At 42.4% G+C, this 14,313-nt stretch overlaps 1 protein-coding gene across 5 annotated transcripts in view; it reads left to right on the top strand.

Moving 5' to 3' along the window:
- The window catches only part of phf21aa (PHD finger protein 21Aa), a 47,988-nt gene that overhangs the window by 7,878 nt on the left and 25,797 nt on the right, over positions 1–14,313 (top strand). For all 5 annotated transcript variants that reach the window (XM_077005112.1, XM_077005031.1, XM_077005179.1 and 2 more), the window contains exons 4-5: positions 2,715–2,747; positions 2,933–2,998. In XM_077005112.1, coding sequence (XP_076861227.1) covers positions 2,715–2,747; positions 2,933–2,998 — 99 coding nt within the window. The remainder of the gene's footprint in view (positions 1–2,714; positions 2,748–2,932; positions 2,999–14,313) is intronic.

Below are 14,313 nucleotides of genomic sequence, written 5' to 3'. Positions count from 1 at the left end.
TACTTAGAGTTCTATGCAGAACAAACGTCATTAGCATTAGTGACCTTTAAACTGCAGACACCAACCTTGATATCACAAAACTCACAGCACAGTGGAGCGACTCCTACCTTCTTGAAGGAAAAAATCATGGACGAGTTCATTCAGAAAGTGAATTTAACCAAAGCCACTGCTGACAGACACACAACTCACTGCACAGACCTCAGACTGAGGGCCTTTGAATGGGAACAGAAATTTTTTTTTCTTTTTTCTCAGCTGGATTGGATTAATTTTAGAAAAAGGGCTTTAACCTAAAGTTGCCACTGTGAACTGGTCAATGTGCTGGTGGGTCCATTACTGGGAGTGGCCCAGTTTCCAATATAAAATGTTCAAAAGAATCGGCCTGACAGAACTGAAGTTGTTCTACAGTCAAATGGCCACACATACACACACACACACACACACACACACACACACCACACACACCACACACACATACACACACACATACACACCACACCACACACACGCCACACCACACACACACCACACACATACACACACACCACACATACACACGCCACACACACATACACACGCCACACACACACGCCACACCACACACATACACACACACCACACACACACGCCACACCCCACACACACACACACGCCACACCACACACACGCCACACCACACACATACACACACACACCACACACACAACACACTAGGGTTGTCACGATGCTAAGAATTCGATACGATACTTTAAACAATATTGAAATTCGATACCATTTTCGATACCAAAGTCAGATACTATGCTCATTTCCGTTTTAAAGCCTTTTTATTATTATTTTTTATAAACAAACTAATTATTATTATTATTACAAATTATTGTATTTTGTTTCACAAATGTCAAATAAATAAAAGGAGTAGTCCCAACCACATTAAAACAGAAAAATAAATAATTGCACATTAATATAAATTAACATAAATAATAGTAGTGCATTCTGGAATTCACATTTAGAAGTCAAAAAAGGCTAGTGCAAAAGTGTATTTTAAGTATACTTTAAGTAACTTTAACTTTAAGTAACTAAAACTTCAGTATTAGAGTAGAGGTCAGTATTCATAGATGATTGATCCGTTGTAGTACGATCACTCTTTTTTTCTCCCTGTATGCTGTCGCACTTACGGCTCTTAAACCAATATGACAAACATTTGGTAGGATACCATAATCGGACACATAATATTGTATGCTGTAGTAATACTAATGGGAAATAGTAAATAGAAATGGGAATAATCACCAACCTCTTGGAATTCTTTGTACAAATTTGCGTGCCGGTCCTTCAGGTTCATTGTGTTCGCGAGTGACCGTAGTGTGGTAGTATAAAGAAACACACCTCAAAAACAGGGGAAGGAACATTTACCTAACAAATTTTAATGTTGCTTTGTGTTTCAGGTTTGAAAAGTGCTGGAATTTAGGCTAAAATACTTGAAAATGCTTGAAATTGTAACTTCATTTCATAACAAATATCTGTCTGACTGAACAGTTCTCTTGTATTACGTTAACAAGTACGAGCCTCTTGTAATTCCAAGACGAAACACAAGAGAACGTGAAGACGTTAAGATTGGGCGTTTTGAAAATAAACCACCATTAAATAATGTGATTAAAAAGCGAATTATTTAGAGTATATGTATAAATATTGAACTTAATTAAGTTTAACGTGCTGGGAAATATTGAAATGGACTTCGAAAGCGACGTACAAGTGCTTGAAATCCACCTTGTAAAGGTGTATGAACCCTGCAAATATGACTTTGTTCATTGCTCTGCGGCGTGGCGCGCGCAAAGTTACAATATTCGAGAGGTGCACGACCTCGCGAATCGACAGCGCGCGAGGCCAACGCAATTACGTCATTTTCGCCGCACGGACCCTCGCGCCGCTCACGTCGCGTCAAGTATATAAACCAGGCTGTGCCACCCTTCGTTGAAATGTTCCGAAAGCACCGCTTGCAAACTGGCTTGTTCATGTCCTTCAGTTTTCCATCTGTATCTGCTTCGAAACCAAAGTATTTCCACACAGCACTTCTGCCGCTTCCATATTTTATCCATATTATATTCCATATAATAATTCCATATTTCGCTTTGTGCGTGTGGTTTTTCAACAAGCTGAGGACGGTCCGCAATATTGCTTATATTAGCAGCCATCCTACACGTTTTCTTCTTATTCCGCAGAGAGGATGCAAGCGTTGCACTGCTGTACGTGCACACTGCCCCCGTGTGGCACTCTTTGGAAATACTGCTCTTTAAAAAAAAAACCGCACTCAGTCCTATAGCTAAGCAAATTTGGGTAGTGTACCAAATACTAAGCAAATTTGGGTAGTGTACCATTTTTAATGACGAAGTATCGCGATAGTACTCTAGTATCGGTATACCGTGCAACACTACAACACACACACACACACACACACACACACTCACTCCTGTAAGAGGAGAGGGTGGCTGCCTTCTGCCTGTAGTACTAATATCCACCTCTAGGGGTCATTGTGTGAAAAGCCACACTTATACTCTGCTGCTCTACAGTACACAGTAAAGGAGCAGTCAGTCTGTGCTCAGCACACTTGTTCTTACACCCTCACTGTATTTCATGTTCAACTCTGTTTCTCACACACTCACTGTATTTCATGTTCAACTCTGTTTCACACACACTCACTGTATTTTGTGTTATTCTTTCCATAGAAGCTGGTTGCTCAAATGAAACAAGATCCACAGGTAAAAACTTGGTCTGTATATATGATCGTTAAGTAGTATAACATATCCAAGCACTAATTCACACATACAGCTGCTTTTAGAGCACTTCAGTGCTTGATACTGCTTGAAATTCTCACAACTCTGCTAATCTGCGGTTTGTGTGTGTGTGTGTGTGTGTGTGTGTGTCTGTGTCTGTGTGTGTGTAGAATGCTGAGTTGAAACTGCAGCTGCGTGACCTTCAGGCCAAGATCACAGCACTGAGTGAGCGGCAGGTAGGAGACCAAGACCTTTGACCCTGTGAAAGAGAAGGGGGGGCGGGTATGTCCACAAACTACTTTTACTACTTACCAGCACAGTCTGACTTTTTTTCTTATGGGCCTTTTACTTTATTACTTCTAGGCTTTTTTCAATGACTTGCACTTATTTTCAGTGATTATATAAAAATCATACAAAAATCAAAAACAAAACAAGCTGACACCCCATCACTGTCATTAGCAGTGTTGCGAATAACGCCATTAAAAATAACAGCGTTAGGTAACGGCGTCATTTTGTCAGTAACGGGATAATATAATTAATTACTTTTTCCTGTCGTTACAACGTCGTTGACGTTACTGGTCATTAAAAGCGGTGCGTTACTATATATTGATATGCTAACAGTAAAGGGAGCGGACCGCTGTCCAGACTAGTGAGGAGTAACAGATCTCGATAGATCACAGTTCTCGGTGTAACACCTGCTTAACTTAACTTCAAGTCAGTAAGCGATTGGCTAAGGCAGCGTTATGGTAGCCAATCAGAGCCAGTGTTTTTACACGCGTGCCGAAGCACATCAGTGACACACGACAGAGAAGAGGCAGAAATGGCGAGTCAGGAGCAAGCCGAAGAAAATTTTGTTTCAAGGTGGCAATATAAACATTATTTAAGAAAATACTTGTTCCTGAATGTCTACCAGACTGGGTATTTGATTTATTTAATTAAGAATAGAGGTTTAATTGTTAAGTTTACTTCTGTTGTGAACAAACCAGTTGTCTCAGGTTGAGAGAATTTAATTTGATAGATGTAAATGCACTTTACTGTGTATATAGTGTAACTGTTTACTTTTGCTTCTTTTTTTTCAAAGATTTGGGATTTTAAGGGATTTTATCCTGCACTGGTTTGTTGATGTGCAATCAATGTCAAAAGTTAAACACCTTTATGATCTATTCATTTCAACTAACTGTGAAAAAAAAAACCTTATTCATTGGCATATAACTTTTTTTTTTTTTACTGTAATGCAAATAGTTACTTTCCCTGGTAAAGAGTTACTTTTATTATAGAGTAATTCAGTTACTAACTCAGTTACTTTTTTGAACAAGTAGTGAGTAACTATAACTAATTACTTTTTTAAAGTAACATTCCCAACACTGGTCATTAGTGAGATGCTCCCAGCATCACATTTATGGTCATGTGACGCACAGTGGGTCGTAATATCCAACGAGTCATGTGATGTGCAGCTACAAACCTACGGAAACTGTATCATGGTTGTCATAGAATCACCTCACACTTATTAACAGGTATTATCTGTCCCATTGAAGCACTGATCTCTGTTCAACCACAGAGACTCTCAATGTAAACATCAGAGGTCAGAGGTCAGTGTCAGTGGGGCGACAAGATCTCATGTGTTCCATGCTTGTCAAGCAGTATACCAGAGAGGAACACAGCCAGTTGAGAGAGAGGGGGGAGGGAGAGGTAGATGGAGAGAGGGAGAGGAGAGAGAGAGATTGCGCAGTCTCTGCAGTGTGTTTGACAAGCTGTATAGTCACACAGTGTGAAATCTCCCCAAGAAAAGGCTCCACCTGCCACTTATTGATCTTTCTCTTCCCCCATCTCTCCACCCGCCTGACTCTCTCGCTATCCTCTGTTCACTCATGCTGAGAGCTCTTATAAATGTCAGCAGTTATTGGTGCTAAGGCCGACTAGTTCTGAGAGAGATAATTGTTTTGACTGTTCTTGTCCATCTCTAATTTATGCTTCTACCCGCTGTTGAGACTACAGCCCTAACCCCTGTTGAGACTAGTGGATCCTAGTCTAACCCTAACCCCTAACCCCTGTTGAGACTAGTGGATCCTAGTCTAACCCTAACCCCTAACCCCTGTTGAGACTAGTGGATCCTAGTCTAACCCTAACCCCTAACCCCTGTTGAGACTAGTGGATCCTAGTCTAACCCTAACCCCTAACCCCTGTTGAGACTAGTGGATCCTAGTTTAACCCTAACCCCTAACCCCTGTTGAGACTAGTGGATCCTAGTCTAACCCTAACCCCTAACCCCTGTTGAGACTAGTGGATCCTAGTCTAACCCCTAACCCCTGTTGAGACTAGTGGATCCTAGTTTAACCCTAACCCCTAACCCCTGTTGAGACTAGTGGATCCTAGTTTAACCCTAACCCCTAACCCCTGTTGAGACTAGTGGATCCTAGTCTAACCCCTAACCCCTAACCCCTGTTGAGACTAGTGGATCCTAGTTTAACCCTAACCCCTGTTGAGACTAGTGGATCCTAGTCTAACCCTAACCCCTAACCCCTGTTGAGACTAGTGGATCCTAGTCTAACCCCTAACCCCTAACCCCTGTTGAGACTAGTGGATCCTAGTTTAACCCTAACCCCTAACCCCTGTTGAGACTAGTGGATCCTAGTTTAACCCTAACCCCTAACCCCTGTTGAGACTAGTGGATCCTAGTCTAACCCCTAACCCCTGTTGAGACTAGTGGATCCTAGTCTAACCTTAACCCCTAACCCCATCTCTGTTAAAACTAGAGCATCCTGATCTTCCTACATTTCCACTTGTACACTTTTACACTCCACCTGTAGGAAGGTTTTGTCAGAAAACACAATCCTGTAATACTTTAGTGGCCTTAGTGTAGGAGTAGTCTACAAGAAATGAAGCCTTTACGCCTACTGGATTTTAGTGCATTTTCTTCATATGGTTGTGTATGATTGTGAAATTATACTGTTTCAAAGTTGTTTGTATATCTCTGTGTATTCAAGATTCAAGAGATTTATTGTCATGTGCCCAGCTGAAACAGGCAGTTACACTGTGCAATGAAATTCTTACTTTGGTGTTCCTCCATTCACCATTAAAAATTTAAAATATTTAACAATACAATAGTAAGAAATAATACAAGAGTAAATAAGTAATTAAATACAGAAAAATAAAGTGAATTTGAATATTTCGCACGATGGCGAAATATTTAAAGTGTATTGTGCAAAGTGTGTGCGAATTCTGTGCAAAAAGACTGTGGACATGTAAACATTGGGAGTTACATGTAGAGCGTTGAGGGGGGCTTGAGAGGCTTGAGTATGTGTATGTATGTATGTATGTTTGTGTGTGTGTGTCAGTAAGATGTAACATACTGGATCCTTTTAAATCTTTACACTGGAGCTAAACCTGAAGTTTAGCAGTACTGTTCTCATTTTACCTTTTAAAGTAAATAACTTAAAAGTCTTTAGTTTTAAAGTCATTTCTTGCATGCAGGGTCTTTCTTGTTTGGTTGCTTTGAAGTTTGGTTTGCTTGTGATGTGTTTTTTTAGTTTGTGACCTGTCACTGGTGTTGTAGGTCACTGTCCTTGATGTTTTAATGACTTTTATTTTGGGTTGATTTTCATGTCAATGTCACCCATCAAATACAACAAATGTTTAATTAGACTGGTGTGGGTGTGTGTGTGAGTGTGTAAAAGAGAGAAGTTGAGGACTGTTTCTTAGCAACAGGTAGACCAAATGGATTTCTCACAACCAATCCGAATTGTCGCGTGTGTGTGTGTGTGTGTGTGTGTGTGTGTGTGTGTGTGTGTGTGTGTGTGTGTGTGTGTGTGTGTGTGTGTGAAAGAGAGAGATTGTATTGAAAAACAGGGAATGGTAGGACAGCTATATTTTCCTTCTTAGTAACAGCCATGAATGCCTGTGTGTGTTTATTATGTGTTTATTACACACAGGTATTTTTAATATTGCTAACTTCCACAGTGGTGGTCAGGACTGTGAAATCCCACCAGCTTTTAATATCTCTGTTGTTTGAGCCTTTGGGACAGGGCGCTGTAGACCTCATGTTTCTACTGGATGTTTGGCTTTGACTCTGTAATTACGGTTTTCGCTGACTATGATCTGAATTCTGAGTATGTCAAGGAAAAACTGTAGCACATGTTTGAATATTTAACATCATTAATATTTAATATGAATACGAAACTTTTCCTAACTAATTTTCTTAAATGTCTGATAAGATTCCAATTCAGTTTTAGTGATTCCAGTAAACACATTTGGAATTGCTAATGTGTAATGGTAACCGTGGGTTAAAACAGTAAGACAGCCAGTCATATTCTGCATGTGTCCAGTGTCATATGTGCATGAAATATATTTTGTTTAATGGATGCTGGTCTGGAAAAGCCTGCATAGGCCTACTTGTCTTGTTTTTTTTAAATAATTGTTTAGTTCATAGTAGAAAAGGTGAAGAGATTAAACATATAATATCATATAATATAATAAACTGTTGCTTATATTTTGATAATCCCCATATCCTGATCATATTGATCTGTGAAATATACCTGAAAATGTATATGCTTACCATGAGACATTTCTAACCTTAACCAAAACCCTATATTACCATGAGACATTTTATATGGTATGTGATATTTTACTCCAAATACTTTTATGTGCCAACCTAAGAGTAACATGAGAAATGAGGAATCTCTTTGAAGGGCAATGAATCTGAGCACATCACACTAAAACCTTATAAACTGAGTGATGACTCTGGTACCTTCAATCGTTCTGCTGATATACACTGAATACTGAGTTATTCCCTTATACACTGAATACTGAGTTATTCCCTTATACACTGAATACTGAGTTATTCCCTTATACACTGAATACTGAGTTATTCCCTTATACACTGAATACTGAGTTATTCCCGTATACACTGAATACTGAGTTATTCCCGTATACACTGAATACTGAGTTATTCCCTTATACACTGAATACTGAGTTATTCCCTTATACACTGAATACTGAGTTATTCCCTTATACACTGAATACTGAGTTATTCCCGTATGCACTGAATACTGAGTTATTCCCGTATACACTGAATACTGAGTTATTCCCGTATACACTGAATACTGAGTTATTCCCGTATACACTGAATACTGAGTTATTCCCGTATACACTGAATACTGAGTTATTCCCTTATACACTGAATACTGAGTTATTCCCTTATACACTGAATACTGAGTTATTCCCTTATACACTGAATACTGAGTTATTCCCTTATACACTGAGTTTGACCAGTGGCTCCAGCTGGCATAATCACAGCAAACAGCTGCATCCATTAAAGTCACCACGATGTTGTATATCCTTGTCACAGTACTTTTTAAAACCACACAAAAGCAATGTCTGTGATTTTAAAAGTGTGATAATACCACCACCTCCCCCACCCAATAACATATCATCTTCAAAGTAAAAACCTAAAACACTCAGATAAATGAATAAACACGGTAGGTTGCCTTTATTCAGCTTTTTTTAAAAACGTTAGAGAACATTAACCGTCAGTGCGCATTGCACATATCGAACTGTCAGACAGGCACTGTACAAAATATCAAAAATATTTAATAAAATATGCCTGCCTGAAAATAAAAAAAAATTGCCACACAACAGCAAAAAAATATAAGAAAAGGTTCAAGTAACGGGGTTTAAAAGTAAACAACAACAAAAAATGTTTATAGGCCTACTTGCCGACATGCGACGAGACGACCGAAACGACAAACGCCTGAACTGTTTTTTTTTTTTTTTTTCGCCTTATGCGTTTTAAATGGTATGCCATGTTGGTTGATGTCGTCGTGCGAAATAAAAGACGTTGATGACATAACTTAGACTTTACTTTGTTTGATTCATCTTTATCAAAATACTTTTGAAGTTTTTTAGTAACCATTATAATCTCGGCAGATGCTGCGTATTCTGTAGCGTGTTCAGCTCCGCTCGTTTGGATTGTGCAACTGCAGGGTGTGATTTATTAATGTGTAGTAAGGAAGATGCCTATTGTTAATGCGCAAACATAATTTAAAAATATTTATTAACAGAAATTAGGATGATTTTATTTGACAAAAGGCTATATATAATGAAAACAAACATTTCATGTAACAACTAATGCTTAGCTGCATCCTTGGACACCCCCATGCAGTTAGAATGGTACATTCGACTATGACGTTCATAGTCGACTAGGGGGTATAGTCGACTATAGTCGAATCAGCGACTATTGCAGGTCACCCCTACTCAACACAGAACATAGAAAAGCAAACAAAGTAGCACAAACATTTCGCCCTCTTGGCAAAACTGTGGAGTCAGCAGTTGAACAGAGTAGAGGTGCCAGGTGATTGAGGAATGGTGCAACTTTCTTCAAAATTAGTTTGTCACAGCTCATGGGGTGTTCACTGCGTGACCCCAGTAGGTTGTGAGAATGGCCCATTATAGAAAGATGTACTGTAGTTTCACCTGCTTAATGCCACATTTCACAAATGTCTAGCTAGGAAAGTCACACTCTATTCTGCTCAAAATTGTGTGATCAAGTGATCAATTGGATCATGGGATTTCATGCGTGATTTCCATTATATGATTTCATGCGTGAATATAGGCAGAAATCTTTGTGAAAAGCACAAATGAACTAGCAGATATGAAATGCTTAGAGGGAATTGTTTGGGTGAAGGATGTTTTTTTTTTGCTCTGTAGTGAGTAATATGGCTAATTCTAGATTGTAGGAATGTGCACTGAGACAAGATATACATCCACCAATCAGGTCTCTCCCTCCTGCTTTCCTTCCAATCTCTTCCTGAACCTCTGACTGATCTTGAGCAGTCTAGGCCAGAGCTGTTTGGAGTGGAGCAGAATGAAACAGCAGCTGCTTCTGTGCTTGTGTGGTGTGTGCCTCAGGTACTGGACTGAGCAGTGTGTGGCATCTGCTTCTGTTGTGCAAGCTTTGAAAGCTCACACACAAACACACACACACACCTTGCCTCAGTAATGTAAACTCACTTGCCTAGAGAAATACCTACTTGTAGTGCAAGAATATTGTGTGTTTTATCTGGATGTTCTTTAAGAGGAAAGAGAATTAAACAGTGTTCCTGATTACACACACAACTCACGTGAATCTCACCTATTTTCTGTACTTTGGTTAAGTGTGTGTAATTTCAGGTTAATTGAAAGAATGTGAGTGCATTCTGTATCTGGCTGTGGGAGCCAGATCAGCACTATGATGTTCCTTGGGATTGCTCTGCACTAGTCCTGAGAGAGAGAGAGAGAGAGAGAGAGAGAGAGAGAGAGAGAGAGAGAGAGAGAGGGAGAGGGAGAGGGGCAGGGGCAGGGGCAGGCAGGCAACAGACAGTGTGAGTGGAATTTTAATCGGAGGCTTAGAGCTGGTTAAATACCAGAATGGAGAGAGACTGACATCAACCTGAGAAATCCTCACACCTTGGATAATCTGCGGTATGTTTGTGTGTTTTGTGTGTGTGTGTGTGTCAGTGCGTGTGTGTGTGTGCGTGTGTGTGTGTGTGTGTCTGCACAAGCTGCTTCCCTGCAGTGTCTTGAGATCAGATGAAAATGAAAGTGTGAAGCTGAGGACAAAGGAAGAGCTTCAGGGGAAAAGGTGGTAGTGCATATTCTGAGAGAGAGGGGCGAGAGAGATAGAGAGAGAGAGAGAGATAGAGAGAGAGAGAGAGAGAGAGAGGGGCGAGAGAGATAGAGAGAGAGAGAGAGATAGAGAGAGAGAGAGAGATAGAGATAGAGAGAGAGAGAGAGAGAGAGAGAGAGAGGGAGAGAGAGAGAGAGAGGGGGGGGGGCGAGGGAGAGAGAGAGAGAGAGAGAGATAGAGAGAGAGAGAGAGATAGAGAGAGAGAGAGAGAGGGAGAGAGAGAGAGAGAGAGAGAGAGGGGGGGGGGGGCGAGGGAGAGAGAGAGAGAGATAGAGAGAGAGAGAGAGATAGAGAGAGAGAGAGAGAGAGAGAGGGAGAGAGAGAGAGAGAGAGGGGGGGGCGAGGGAGAGAGAGAGAGAGGGGCGAGAGAGAGAGGGGCGAGAGAGAGAGGGGCGAGAGAGAGAGGGGCGAGAGAGAGAGAGAGAGAGAGAGAGAGAGAGAGAGAGAGAGAGAGAGAGAGAGAGAGAGACCGGGATGGGGACGGGATGAGACACCCTGTCTCATCCTGAAGTGAGGAATCTAGGAGAGTCTTCCTGTCATCATGTCTAAAAAAGTTTAATGTAGGACTCTCATGTACACAAAAAAATTCACTAATCAAAGAAATGTTCACATGCGTAATCCACTTTGAAGAGATAAATACAGTCAGTCAAAGCAGCAGTTCTCAATAAGCAGGCTGGGACATTTACCTGGAACACTCTCTCTCACTCTCACATCTTCTGAGATGCAAAACACACATGCACAGTCTTCACCAGGACCAGGAGCCTCTGGACCATCTTACACACAGTTACACACGAGAGGCACATTCCTCAGAGTCTAGCAGTTGGGAGAGTTGTGTATTAAATATGGCAAACAGAACATGCAATGATAAGTATTTAATGATTGTCTTTGTACTGTAGAGTTCTTTTCAGTCTCTGTGTGTGTGTATCTGTCTGTCAGTGTGAGTGTTGCTTTGTTTATGGAAGTCACTTCTGACAAGTCTTGAATGACGGACAACTACCCATGAAGACAACATAATGGTTCCTTACAATGTGCCATAATAAATTACTTGCACAGTCATGCACCCAATCTGGCTTAAGATGGTATGATAGATTACCTTAGTGCAGAGCTATTCAACTGGCGGCCCACGGGACAGATCCGGCCCTTTAATGAATTTGTACCGGCCCGCGACACAACAAATTTACATCCACTATGACAGTATTGGTATAGGTCTGAAAATTGGCTGGCCCACAGGTCAGAGCTCTCAGGCCCGCAGAAAAATATAGTTGAATAGCCCTGCCTTAGTGTCTGCAGGACCAACATTATCTCGGTGACTGAGGTCAACACCACCAGGCAGTGATATTAGTAACGCGTTACTATTTCCAGTCCAGTAATCAGATTAAAGTTACTTATCCAAGTAACTGTGCGTTACTATTTTTATTTTCCTTAGTAAAAATATATATTTTTGCTTTCTTAGCAAAATTTTTTTTTTATATTTTATATTTTTTCTATTTTTGCTCAGTTATACTTTGCGTTTGAGCGTATCGCTCGACTCCGCATGCTGCGTGCGACCCTGTGAGAGCGCGAGCACGTTTTACAAGTCATTTTTTGCAGTGTCCTCTCGAAACGATATGTGGTAGTATAAAGAAACACCCCTCAAAAACAGGGGAAGGAACATTTACCTGACCAATTTTAATGTTGCATTGTGTTTCACAGTGCTGGAATTTTGACTAACGTAGCCTACTTTAAAATGCTTGAAATTGTAATGCAGGGGTGCCCATTACGTCGATTGCGAGGAAGTGTCTGTCGATCGCGAAGGAATGTGGGTAGATCACATGACATTAAAAAGTAGTGGATGAATGACAGGCTATCGTCCATCTGCTCTGACGGCTGTATATATACACCGCCCTGGTAACAATTTACGTTCGCCACCCCCCTTCAACAATTTACGTTCGCCACACTCGAGGCGAGGTAGATCTTTCTGACTTGGTCATCTTATAAGTAGCTCGCAAGCTGAAAACTTGTGGGCACCACTGTTGTAATGGAATTTCGTTTCACAACAAAAAGCTGTCTGACTGAACAGTTTGCTTGTATTACGTTTACAAATAAATTTACAAATAATACCGCGCAGCTACACAATCGTAATGTCAGGAGATACTGTAGCGGCTACTACTCCTCACGGCAAATTCCCTAACGAACAGACACTTGGCCAGAGGGTGGGTGCCAGAACATATGGCAAACGTAAGTTGTTGAGCGGGCGAGGGGACGCCATGTAGCGATTGTTGTAAAATAAATGGGTCTTATTATTTAGGGGGCAGGACAACTCGCCTTTTGCCCCCCCCGTGGCGCAGGCCCTGCGTGCCAGGGGTGCATTATCAATCAAGTTTCCCTCCTCTGTATTTTTGGATTGAGCAATTTCTGCCTCGGTTACCGAACCTTCATTTTGCTGCTGAATGTAACTACTAAAGTAACTTGTAATCTAACATAGTTACTTTTAAAATCAAGTAATCAGTAACGTAACTACGTTACTTTTAAAAGGAGTAATCAGTAATCGGATTACTTTTTCAAGGTAATTAAGCCATCGCTGCCGCACACACACAAGAATGCGGTGGTGTTGGTGTTGGTGGTGGTGGTGGTGATGGTGGTGGTGGTGGTGATGGTGGAGGTGGAGGTGGTGATGGTGGAGGTGGAGGTGGTGGTGATGTTGGTGATGGTGTTGGTGGTGGTGGTGGTGATGATGATGGTGGAGATGGTGGTGGTGGTGATGGTGGAGATGGTGGTGATGATGATGGTGGAGATGGTGGTGGTGGTGTTGATGGTGGTGGTGGAGGTGGTGGTGGTGGTGGTGATGGTGTTGGTGGAGGTGGTGTTGGTGGAGGTGGTGGTGGTGGTGGTGATGGTGTTGGTGGAGGTGGTGTTGGTGGAGGTGGTGGTGGTGGTGATGGTGGTGGAGGTGGTGATGGTGTTGGTGTTGGTGGTGGTGTTGGTGATGGTGGTGGTGGTGATGGTGGTGGTGGTGATGGTGGAGGTGGAGGTGGTGGTGGTGATGGTGGAGGTGGAGGTGGTGGTGATGTTGGTGGTGGTGATGGAGGTGGTGGTGGTGATGATGATGGTGGAGATGGTGGTGGTGGTGGTGGTGGTGGTGGTGTTGATGGTGGAGGTGGTGGTGGTGGTGGTGATGTTGATGGTGGTGTTGGTGGAGGTGGTGTTGGTGGAGGTGGTGGTGGTGGTGATGGTGGTGGAGGTGGTGATGGTGTTGGTGTTGGTGTTGGTGATGGTGGTGGTGGTGGTGGTGTTGGTGATGGTGGTGGTGGTGATGGTGGTGGTGGTGATGGTGGTGGTGGTGATGGTGGAGGTGGTGGTGTTGGTGGTGGTGGTGGTGATGATGATGGTGGAGATGGTGGTGGTGGTGATGGTGGAGATGGTGGTGATGATGATGGTGGAGATGGTGGTGGTGGTGATGGTGGTGGTGGTGTTGATGGTGGTGGTGGTGATGGTGGTGGTGGTGTTGATGGTGGTGGTGGAGGTGGTGGTGGTGGTGGTGGTGATGGTGTTGGTGGAGGTGGTGTTGGTGGAGGTGGTGGTGGTGGTGATGGAGGTGGTGATGGTGTTGGTGTTGGTGGTGGTGTTGGTGATGGTGGTGGTGGTGATGGTGGAGGTGGAGGTGGTGGTGGTGATGGTGGAGGTGGAGGTGGTGGTGATGTTGGTGATGGTGTTGGTGGTGGTGGTGGTGATGATGATGGTGGAGATGGTGGTGGTGGTGGTGATGATGATGGTGGAGATGGTGGTGATGGTGGTGGTGGTGTTGATGGTGGTGGTGGAGGTGGTGGTGGAGGTGGTGTTGGTGGAGGTGGTGGTGGTGGTGGTGGTGGAGGTGGTGATGGTGTTGGTGATGGTGGTGGTGGTGTTGGTGGT

This window comes from Brachyhypopomus gauderio, chromosome 1 (genome assembly GCF_052324685.1).
Source record: "Brachyhypopomus gauderio isolate BG-103 chromosome 1, BGAUD_0.2, whole genome shotgun sequence".
NCBI classification, from domain to species: domain Eukaryota; kingdom Metazoa; phylum Chordata; class Actinopteri; order Gymnotiformes; family Hypopomidae; genus Brachyhypopomus; species Brachyhypopomus gauderio.
This window is presented reverse-complemented; position numbering and strand designations above follow the sequence as displayed.